This window comes from Quercus robur, chromosome 4 (assembly GCF_932294415.1).
Source record: "Quercus robur chromosome 4, dhQueRobu3.1, whole genome shotgun sequence".
Taxonomy (NCBI): Eukaryota; Viridiplantae; Streptophyta; class Magnoliopsida; order Fagales; family Fagaceae; genus Quercus; species Quercus robur.
In genome coordinates this window covers 11,248,879-11,260,460 of record NC_065537.1, presented here as the reverse complement: position 1 = coordinate 11,260,460, position 11,582 = coordinate 11,248,879, and the positions used below count along the sequence as shown (strand labels likewise).

The following is an 11,582-nucleotide window of genomic DNA, read 5'->3' as shown; positions in this document are numbered from 1 at the left end:
TATATTGAATTGTAATCTTAAAAATAAAATGTTTATTATTTGTTTATTTGTGTATATATATATTAATGAATTAATGTTAGAGAAAAATTAAGTACTTTTTAAATTTATTCACTTAATTAATCAAAACTATTGTTTTTTTTTCTAATCATAATTATCATAAGAAGAAAAAAAAAACTAAATTATGTGAATATCAAAGCTAAATCATAATTATCAAGTAGTTGTGGTAATCTTTCTCAAAAAAAAGTAGTAGTGGTAATATGTATATATATATATATATAATAATAATAATAATAATAATAATATTTTTGAGAAGTAGTACGTTGCTACACTCAACAAAAAATAAGAAGAAAGTAGTATAATGTACAGTGTTGCAAGTAAAACAAAATCTCAAGGCTTAAAAGAATATCACAATTATGTGGCTCACATTCATTCTATATTAAAAACTAAAAAACAAAGGTGTGGCTCTCATTGAATTGTTGTGTACTTGTGTATACAAATAGAATTAGCAGACTAGCAAAGCAAACTAAAAGTAGAGGTTCAGTTTTTTCTTTTGAGTAGTGCACAGCACGTAGTGAATTTTTTTTTATTTCTTTTCGCGCGGTGACCAATTTTCTGGCGGGTTCTAAACTTTTTAGGTTTCTTTTTCTTTCATTATTTTTTATTGGATAAAATTTATGTATAGTATTTTAGGTGCTGTTACTTAAGTTTCTCTTTTAAGATTCTTCCATGTGGCTACTTAATTTTAAAAATACACTTCTATCATGAGAAAAAAGCCACGTGATAAAATCTTACAAGAGTGATCTAAAGAATAGCATCTAAGGAACAGCATCTAAGTATTGTAGTTAAGTCTTACTTTTATTTTATTTTATTTTATTTGTGTAAACAAAACATTGTTACTCCCTCTTTCTCCTCCCATACACAGACCCACGCCTCTCAACCTCTCCCAAAAAGACTGGTAAGCTCTCTCTCTCTCTCATCACTCTTCTCTCTATCTCTCTCTCTCATGTTAAACTTGGTGACTTTGTGGATTATTTTTTCTTCTTTCAGGATTAACAGGATATTGATTTTGGGATTAGAGAGGGTGTTGATTTTAGGACATAGCTTTTGGGATTGGAGAAGGTAATGAGTCTTTCCCTATTGATTTTTTGAGATATGGAACAACAATCCCTATTGATTTTATAATATTTAAACTTAGCAGCAAATTTATGTATATCATTATGGATTCTGGACATTGCTTTTATAATTTTTTTCCCCTTTCATGCGTGTGCATAAATGTGTCTATTAAATAAATGCAATTTTGTGACTTGATATGTTAGATTTTTAAGTTTAATTTTTGTGGGTTTTGGTAGTTTTTGTTTGGTACTGAATTTGGGTTTTTCTAGGACCTTAAAGATCTTATTGTGACCAAAAAAAAAAAAAAAAAAAAATGTTTTCTTGTTTTTGCTCAGGTATGATGCTCACCAATTCTTGGTTTATTTATAAAGATTCCTTGTTCAAATTATACGCATGAATGCATGTGTTTCATGGACAAATTTAATATGTCTCTCACCTGTTTGTTGAAATTCCTGAATGATCATTAGCTTGAGTATGACGTGCTTGCTTTTTATATAGCAACCACACAAACAAACCCAGTTCAGATTTAGAATAAAAGAACATTATCCCCAAGCCAAAAAGATTACAAACTGGCATTATTAAAAAAAAAAAAGATCTTTTTGTTTTTTGGTTGAATGGGAGGTAAGTCTTCCATTCTCTCTATACTAAAATACCCATTTCAACCCAACTGTTCTATCTCGTAGGGGTTAACCCCAACACTTTTATTATATTAAAAAATTTTGAAATTTAGGTTAAATATGCATTCCTTTTCTCTTTAAATAAATACATAAACTTCCTTTCATATTATAAACACTTTTCACTACATTCTCGAAATAAAAAAATTAAAAAAATAAATACCTTTCACTAAGGATTAGACTATTTGACTTCAAACGTATAACACATGGTATTGGACCAATGTTTGTGTCAAAGAGGATTTTTAAATTTTTTATTCCTCTATAATGTATCCCAAAAAAAAAAAAAAAAAACCTTTGTCCAATGAGTCACATCAAGTTCATCTGTTATTTCCCCACCACTGAACGAAGTAGTTGATGCACTGATTGTGCCAAAAAGGGAGAATTTGCTTCCCAACATAATTTCACTACACATATTCTTCGTCCTGGACAGGGAAAAGAAAATAGAAAGTGTAATTTTCATCCCTTTGTTTAAAAGTAAAAGTTTTGTCTCTTTGTTTAAAAGTAAATGTTTTGCACTTTCCAAAATTGCAATAGTGTAATGTATGTACTATGTGTTCAATTTTTCTTTGGTAAACGTACTATGTGTTGAATTTAGACAACAAAGAGTGACTAATTTTGTCCCTTTCTCATTATCATTGTCAATAACCTATTGCTGTGGGCCCCTGAATTTGTGACTCTATTTTGTGAAGCTTCTGTGCTTGTGCTTGTGCTGTCTGCTCCAGGTATTTGTATTTTCTTTGTTTAGTTTTTTTTTTTTAATTTTTTCTTTTCATTGCTTTCTTTTTTAAAATTCTTATAATATATTATTTAATATTATAATAATCAATATATTATAAACAATATATATATATATAAAATTGTTAAAACAATATATATATTATAAACAATATTATAATTTGTATCATCATATCATTTTTTTTTTCATTTATGCATATTGATGCTTTTCATACATTTTTTTAAAATGGTTATTAATCAAGGTAGATAAATAGTACTAGCTAGGAAACAAGAAAATATTAGTAGTTTAAAAAAGTTAAAGAGAGAAGACCCTATTAATTGCTAATTTGCTAGATGTTTTTGATTTTTTTTTTTTTTTAATATCATTATCATTCTGTATGTCATTGCAAATGAAGTAGCTAGAAGAAGCTATTCAATGCTAGCTAGTTGTCAATGGTGGTGGCTAGATTTTTTATTCGTTGTGGTGGTTGGGTTTGTGTTTATGATGGTGGCTGGGTTTTTGTTTTGGATTTCACTTTATTTGTTTTGTTTTAAATTGGGATTTTTTTGCATTCTTTATGATTTCTCCAAGATTTGTAATGTGGGTTTGGTTTTTATTTGATGAGAATGTTGTGAGTCTTCTTTCTTTGATAGTTTGGCTTCATATGATGTTGCATTATGATTATTTTGTCTAGTTTGTTATTGGGTATTTTGTGGACTTTTTCTACATTGTCTTACTAATAATAATATTTTTTGTTGCAGTACATCTTATCAGGGATATAGGTTTGCAATTTAGTTTGTTATTGATGTATTTTCCTTTATACTTGTGCAGATATGGGATTGGTGGCAAAAAGATAGCTTTTGTGAGGCTACTTGAACTCAAATAATTTTCTATAAAGTTTGGAAGCTAAGACATCATTTGTATATAAATGGTTGTAATTACTTTGTGAACATCTTTATTGCATTTTTAGATTGTATGGATGTTTTTTTTTTTATGGATTTGGTTAGAAATGAATGGACGTTTTTTTTTATGGATTTGGTTAGAAATGAATGGACGTTTGTTTTTATGGATTTGGTTAGAAATGAATAGTTTAATGTAATGGCAATCAAATGTAAAGAATATTAATAAAAAAATAAAATTGGTGACGATAATTTTCATCGCCATATTTGACTATAAGTAGAAATTGGTGACAAAATAATTCGTCACCTGATCTATTGAAATTAATAATAAAAAAAATAAAAATAAAAAACCGATGACACAAAACTTCGTCACCTAATCTATTGAAATTGGAAAAAATAAAACATTTGGTGACGAAATATTCTGTCACTGAAAATAAGGTTTAGTGACGAAAATATTAGGTGACGAAAAACTTTTGTCACCTATCATTTTTTATTGGTGACGAAAAAATTTCGTCACCTATCATTTTTTTATTAGTGACGAAACATTTTCGTCACCAATACATTCTGTGACGGAGCTTAGGTGACGAACACTGTTTCGTCACCATTTCGTCACCATATGTATTCAGTGACGAAATAAGGACATATTATGACGATTGGTTTCGTCACCGTAGTCCACTTTTGTTGTAGTGAAGGAGCTTCTTGATCTTTATTGTTGGATGAATTGAAGAACTTTGTAGCCAACATCTTCCTCAAGTTGGTGTGTTAGTCACGTACTGGAATCCATGCATCATTGGTTAGTCACATACTAGGAGCTATGCATTGAAAGGAGAGATTGCCGCTACATTACAAGTCCAATTGGTTATTGAGGTAAGGGTTCAACTGTAAGTTCGTATTAAGTACTGAGATTCTTTTTACTTGTAATTGCTTGTTTTGATAATAGTGGATTTTCGAAAGTGGTGACCTTAAATTCACCTGATGGGGTTTTGCCTCGATGGTTTTCCCCATTCGTAAACAAATCACTTATGTCAAATTTATTTTCCACTGCATTTAACTTAGTTAATGATTTTTTTTGTACTACCATGCTTATTGCATATAATTGAATCTAATTAATTCACTTGGCTAATTAATTGATTTAGTTACCAAAGGGGTCAATACATTCTTGGCCTATCAAAAAACATTAAGAAAGAAAGAATAAGAGTTCTCTTCCTCTTACCTCTCCATTCTATCTTCCTTAATTTAAGAATGTGAGTCTTTTCCATCTAATTGTGTTCCTAGAGTGAAAGCCTCTTCTTTTCCATTCTAAGTTGTTTGTTCCTAGAGTGTAGCCTCTTTCATTGTGAGAGGTATGTAAGTGTTTAAACTTTAAAGTCCCATCAACTACCAACGATTGATTAATGTGATCCTAAGAACTTATCAAATTTAGCTACTCCGTCATTTACCAACTTTTTGCCCTCATTTGTAATTGTTCCATTGTAGTAGTTGATATATAATTTACTACCTTATTGTTTCTTATTGTTTATTTTCCCTATTATATATGAGCCACACGTGAATTACATATTTATTTATTTAAATTTTTTTTTTTCTATTTGTAGATCTCACACGAAGCATTTACTTATTCTAAATAATTCGACTGTCCACATCATCACATGCGCTTGAGACAACACAGTCAGTTGAGCTTTCAAACAGTATTCAATCGGAGGCACAAGTCCGGATTGAACATTGGCCCAACTTTGAGATCAAGTAAGATCCGGCCCAAGTAAATGTTGGCAAAGTTGAGTAAAAAGCTTTTGGAGTCGTACAAAACTAGCAATACTGCAAAAGTACTAACACACACATATTCTTTTCCAATAAAACAGATAAATTAAAATAGACAATGTTTTGGGACCTCCCAAAATTGAATATTGGATGTACCATACAACACAGAAGGAATAACAATACAGGCTTGTTTAGGGAAAATGGGCTTAATTAATCCACATTAGTTAATACAAAATATTCACTCATCTCATCTTCAAAACTTAAGGATTGATCATGTGTTTAGTTTTACCACAGCCCATAATAGACTTTGGCAAAGTACCCACTTTGTCTATTCCAGCTTCAAACACAACTCCCATGCCCATATAGAAGTGAGACTCAATATGACAATGGAACAACCAAACTCCAGGATTATCTGCCCGAAATCTCAAAGCAGTCCATCCATACGGATATAGTGGCACAGTATTCCTCATGATTGGATTTGCGAGGTTATAGCTTTTTGGGTCCTTTGTAATATTGAACTTACCGTCTCCATAGCCTAATATCCAAAAGTCATGGCCATGCAAATGCCACGGATGTGTCTCACTTGTAGCATTGCTCATAGTGTTTGCATTTTGAAGTATAATATCCACTGTGGTATTGAAGTCTATACTATAAATGGGATTGCTAGAAGTGGCATTTTTATTCTCAGCTACGCTGTATATGTCATAATTTTCAACATCATAAGTATCCGGAGGTGGATTTTGATCAAATGTATCAGTGAAATTATGTTTTAGTGAAACAAGGAAAGGAGTAAGTGGAAGGCTAAGTGATATATTATTTAAAGACCAGCGGTAAATACCATTGACCAAATTTTGTGTGTTGAGAAGCACAATGACCCTATCCGATGTAGGAGGTGGTGCTGTGACATAGTCATGGTGGGCTTTGATGGCACGGCTTTGAGCCAATTTTGAAGCCGTGTCATTCCAAAAAGGACCAGTGGTTGGTTCTGTTGTTGGGTATTTGTAGTGATAATTTGGATAGTAATTGAAGATGCCTAGACCAGTTGGAGTTGAAGGTTTTCGGCCAACAACATTAGTTGTGATCCAATAGTTTCTTTTAGAGTCTTGGTCTGCTTTTACTATCACTGAGTATGTCTCACCAGAATTTATGTATAGGTTCTTAGTTACAAATGGCTCAACAAAGCTTCCATCCGCTTCAACCACAGTCATGTTATGGCCCTGCAGCATAGATTAGAAAGTCTGTTATGAAACTTTATGACATTAATTATGTGGTAACCCAAAAATACACTAGTCACGTATGGCGTTTTGCTCCAAAGGAACAAATCAAGTTATAATCAGAGTTCCTCATAATCACTTATATAGCCTAACTTAGCCTAATAATTATCTGACCTAAAACCCAACACATGACAAAATAACAAACACTTAGGGCCCGTTTGGATTAAGTGGAAGGAAGAGAAAACGGAGGGAAGTAGAGTAGAGGTGGCTGAAAATAGGCTAATTTTATACCAATTCCACTTTACTCTACTCTACTCTACACCCACTCAATCCAAACGGACCATTATGTAATCAAATGGAGATAATCCAAGATATCAAAAATTACCTCAATTTCAAAGCTCAATGCCGATAGAGAAGTCAAGCTGGCAATCCTTAGTCTATACGTTTTTCCAGGGACTACTGTCAAAGAATAGGGAGAGCAATCTGAATTTGTTGCATTACAAACTCCGGAAGCTGTGTCTGCAGCAGAGCAGTTAAACCTTCCTCTTCCATTTATCAAGAGTGACTGAAAAGTAGATTAAGAAATATTGTTATGGTTTTATGTGAAACCACATTTCTATTTTTATATGTAGTATGATGAAATCTGTTACCTGTGGTTCTCCTACCCATTTAAAGGGAATGGAAGATAAGCCTACGGCTTCTTCGTAAGTACTACCGTGATACCAATCTTTAAGAAGAATGGTATGGTCATGATCATAGGCAAAGGGCTCAGAAACTCCATCAGGTAGTTTTACAATAATGAATCCATACAGCCCCGCTGATATTTGCATTCCATAATGCGCATGGTAAAGATATGTCCCAGCCTATATTTTCAAAAACATAGTGTTAGGAAGAAAAAAAAAAGAAAAAAAAATTGTTGGTACTGAAATCTGAATGGATCTTCTTGCAATGTTTGCTAATTTGAGAATTACCCTATCAACTACGAACTTGTAATCCATGGTTTCTCCGGGCATAATTGCACATTGAGTAACTCCATCAGTTCCGTCATGCCAAGGTGTTCCATACTGTAGCCAAGCAAGCACAAACAAAGTTGCAATAAAAATAAAAATAAAAAATAGAAATCAAAATCTCAATAATTAAGAACAGTTCGGTCCTAACTTTTTTTGTCTGTTACTTTGTTTTCAACAGTGGGGTTTAGTAATATGAAAAGCACAATGTAAATAATGACAATACCTGTCGGATTCCATGCCAATGCACTGCAACATTCTCAGTTAACATAGTGTTTGTAAGCCTAACAACAACTGTATCTCCTTGTTGTGCATAGATTGTAGGCCCTGGAGACTCCCCGTTGATTGTTATAGCTAGCTTCTTGTAGCAATCTGGAAATTTATAGGTATACTTCACGTCCCAGACGTGATAGTGAGTTTTTGCCTCAACGGTTAGAACATTGATTGAATAAAAGATACAGAAGACCAGCAAAGAAATAAAAATTCTTCTACATTGTTGAGTCTCAACCATGTTTGAAATTCTGAGAGCTCTGAAATTGAAGTGATGTAGATAGGCACCACGTATGGATTTTCATTACAAGAATGCTCATCTATTTATAGGAAGTTTCAAAGTTTGGGTCTAGTCTGATGGCAAAAAATTATATTTCTGACAGTGTCTTATTGTACACTAAAAACAATCTCAACAATGGAGATTTTTTCATGTCCAAAAAAATAAATAAATAAACAGAGGTGAGAACAGACTGAATTTGGGACCAATGAAAATGCGCGCCACTATGTTCCAAAATTTAAATTTTAAAAAAAAAGTTACCAACGTTGTTGATGAATTAGTTTTATGTCAAAAAGGAAAAACAAATCTGGTAGGACATATGATGGCTTGTTTGGTCCATGTGTAGGAATGCCTTCTCCCAGAAGTTTCAAAACTTTTTTGAATCTTAATTAATTAAAAATATCTCAGCCATCGACTGTTGTGTGGAAACAAAGAATATATAGAAGTTTAAAAGAAAAAGAAAAAACTTATCAATTGCACGATCATAGGGAGAAGATAAGTATGAGAAGAAATTCTGTAAAGACATGTGAAGCACATGCGTATGTTCGCGCAATAATGTTTTGAAAATATAAATCAGATGTAGCCACGAAGTTATCCAAATTATCGGTGTTACTGAGTTAAATCATTGTGCATGTGGAGCATTGATTTTTTTTGTGTGAGGAACAGAAGTACAAAGATGTAATAAGAAGACAACCGATTGAGTGTTTTAAAAATGAGCTGTGGAGAATCGAGGATGGTATATCAGTTGAACAAACAATGTTCACTTCATGATAATTTCTTTTATTATCGGATTTTAATTAATTTTTAGTGTATGCAAGATTTAAATTCTAAATATTTTTTATTTAAAGATTTGAGACTTTACCAATTAAGTTAATTAGAATTCATATAATTTGATAATTAAAATTAATGCTAAACTAGTTTTACACTTTCTGATTTACAAAACTATTATTCTTCTATTATTAGAGAGTGCAATATCCTGTTTAGAGTTGCTGATTTCTTATTGTAAAGGAAATCAAGTGGCTGATTTCTCAAAAAAAAAGTGGATGCAACTAAGAACTCTCTTAGATTTTGGTATGTTGAACTTGTATACGACGCATTATGTAAATATTTGTAATAATTCTTATGCTTAATTTAAATATACCCAAATAAAAAACCAAGAATCTAAATAACTAATGAAACCTAATATAAATAAATAATATAATTTTAGTTTTCTTTCTTTTTTATTTTTATAAAGAAAATAGACCTTTAGTTAATATATAAAGATTTCCATGGAGGTACGCACGTAGTGCACCATAATAATATCTCCTCATTTGTGATATCCATCACGATGATCGCATCGAGATTCCATCCTTTCAAACGGTAGCTTTAAACTTTGATAAAAGTATAATATATACTAAAAGCTCAATCCTCACAACCGCAAGGAGTCCACTTTATCATTAAGAGGCTAATCACTGGACAAAATGGGCTTTTGTCCTTTTTGGGCAAATTAATTAGGTTTATACTCCCTTTCCCAAATTAAGAAGGGAAATGCCTTTCTTTAAAACTTAATTTATGATAAATCGAGTTAGGCCCTATAGTGGCATTTTAAGAAGCCTATAATAACGTTTTTTAAGACCTATAGTGACGTTTTTAAACTTGACCTCAATGAAATCGAGTTATAGGTAAAAAAATTGCCTATAACTCGATTTCATTGAAGTCGAGTTAAAAAAAATCACTATAGGTCTTAAAAATGTCACTATAGGCTCATTAAAACGGCACTATAGGGCTTTAGAAAAAAAAAATTCTAACTCAATTTATCATAAATCGAGTTAGGCCCTATAGTGGCGTTTTAAGGAGCCTATAATGACATTTTTTAAGACCTATAGTGACGTTTTTAAACTTGACCCCAATGAAATCGAGTTATAGGTAAAAAAAAATTGTGTATAACTCGATTTCATTAAAGTCGAGTTAAAAAACGTCACTATAGGTCTTAAAAATGTCACTATAGGCTCATTAAAAGGGCACTATAGGGCTTTAGAAAAAAAATTTCTAACTCAATTTATCATAAATCGAGTTTTAAAAGAGGGGTATTTCCTTACTTAATTTGGGAAAGAGAGTATAAAGCTAATTAATTTCCCCGAAAAGGGTAGAAGCCCATTTTATCCGCTAATCACTAGAGGTACCTCCACTCTATACCATGAAAGCTAGACACATACATGTAATCACTCTACTACCAAAAATAAAAATAAAAAGTAAGAAGTCATTGCAGTACCTGTATATTCGTGAAAAATTAAATCTTGTTGATGAAGTGCGTTGTCCTCCTTTGAAAACAAAAAATAGAGATATTTGCATTCGTCTCATCACATTTGAAACAAATCTTTACAAATAAACAACTTTTAAAACAAGTTTTGTAACTCAATTGACACTTTATGATATTTCCGAGAAAGATCTTTAGAATTTAAATTTCTCATCTCTTAGCTATTGAACTTAAAAAAAGAAAAAAAGAAAGAGGGAGCTGATCAATTGAACTGATCAATGCCCACCTTAATTAGGTTTTTCCCAAAAACTTATATAGGAATATTAACCCTGAACAATGCCACCCTTACCCATGAATGATAGTACATGTTCTAGGTACAAATTAAATAAGTAGTACAATAAACGTTCGAAAATAAGAGTACTACAACTAAGTGCAATGTAGTACACTTTTAAAAAGTGGTTTAATAAAGTCCCATATAAATTGTAACTATAAGGAAGGAACTTCACTAGTGGTGCAGCTTAGGGAAGTTGGTCTACGAGACCAAAATGAATGCAAGGACTAGGAACAGACATGAAGCCTTGTATCCTTTCCAAAATCACACCATTTTGTGGTTATTATATTATACATTCGGTGGATTTAGGATGGACAAGCTTATTTAACCTTTTTTTTTTTTCTTTTTTAATAATTTGATAATTACAATGAAGGATAAAGAATTTAAACCATAAACATATTTATTGCAAACACTAGAATATGTGCCAATTGATCTATAAGCCTCTTGGCAACAAAAGTTTCACAAATAATATTTCATCCAGTTCTTATAACTTAGTACTAATTTAAATGACAAATATATATATATATTAAAAAAATCAATCAAGCTACTAGAAATATGGTTAATCAATTAAATTCACAATTTCTTAACAATTTAAGGTTTTAGAACAATTGGTAATTTATCATTTTTTTATGGTTAGTGATTCAATTTATCTTTTCCAAATAGAATGAACGTTTGGAACAATTGTATCAGAACAAGAGATCTTGTATTCATTCCTTATCTCCACTCTTCCTTCCATTTAAAATATTAAAAATCTAACTTTTTAGGCTCCACTTATTAAAGAGAATGTTAGTTTTAGACCCCAGAATAAACACTATATTTAACCAAATTAAAGCCAAGTTGATTATTAGTTCTGTTATGCAAAAATCTAGGGGGGATTGACCTTATCAATCCTGAGGAAAACAGTTTCACTATAAGATAAAGATTTACAAGCAGAATAACCCTATTCGTAGTAAATCTAACTACGGTTACCAAACTAAACTTTGAGTCCCATATATCTCCGATAGTAAATTGCTACAACGTAAATCTCCAATCCATGCACTTCAATGTCCCATTGAAGATTTGAATCCAATACACTTGATAGTTGGTATTTA

At 31.5% G+C, this 11,582-nt stretch overlaps 1 protein-coding gene and 1 long non-coding RNA gene across 4 annotated transcripts; one reads left to right on the top strand and one right to left on the bottom strand.

Moving 5' to 3' along the window:
* The first annotated feature begins 517 nt into the window (after positions 1–517).
* LOC126720573 (uncharacterized) lies at positions 518–3,588 on the top strand. Of its 2 annotated transcripts, XR_007653512.1 has the most exons (4): positions 518–955; positions 1,048–1,119; positions 2,477–2,509; positions 3,334–3,588. It is a non-coding gene; the product is annotated as an uncharacterized LOC126720573 (long non-coding RNA). The 2 variants fall into 2 exon arrangements; XR_007653513.1 differs by lacking the exon at positions 2,477–2,509.
* A 1,623-nt stretch (positions 3,589–5,211) lies between these two features.
* On the bottom strand, positions 5,212–10,344 carry LOC126720572 (L-ascorbate oxidase-like). 2 transcript variants are annotated; one of them, XM_050423175.1, is made up of 6 exons: positions 10,176–10,344; positions 7,604–7,768; positions 7,342–7,434; positions 7,021–7,233; positions 6,756–6,935; positions 5,212–6,373 (listed from the first exon to the last, which is right to left on the bottom strand). In XM_050423175.1, exons 2-6 carry the CDS (start codon positions 7,646–7,648, stop codon positions 5,417–5,419), a joined length of 1,488 nt encoding a protein of 495 aa, XP_050279132.1. In that variant the 5' UTR covers positions 7,649–7,768; positions 10,176–10,344; the 3' UTR covers positions 5,212–5,416. The 2 variants fall into 2 exon arrangements, with proteins under 2 accessions (XP_050279132.1, XP_050279131.1); XM_050423174.1 differs by lacking the exon at positions 10,176–10,344 and having other exon boundaries at positions 7,604–8,752.
* Between the last annotated feature and the right edge of the window lie 1,238 nt (positions 10,345–11,582).

Coding starts and splice junctions, on each gene's coding strand:
- LOC126720572 (XM_050423174.1), bottom strand. CDS start 7,888: ATGGTTGAGACTCAACAATGTAGAAGAATTTTTATTTCTTTGCTGGTC. Junction 7,435..7,603: donor ATTGGCATGGAATCCGACAG/GTATTGTCATTA, acceptor GCTTGGCTACAG/TATGGAACACCTTGGCATGA. Junction 7,234..7,341: donor ACAAGTTCGTAGTTGATAGG/GTAATTCTCAAA, acceptor TTGAAAATATAG/GCTGGGACATATCTTTACCA.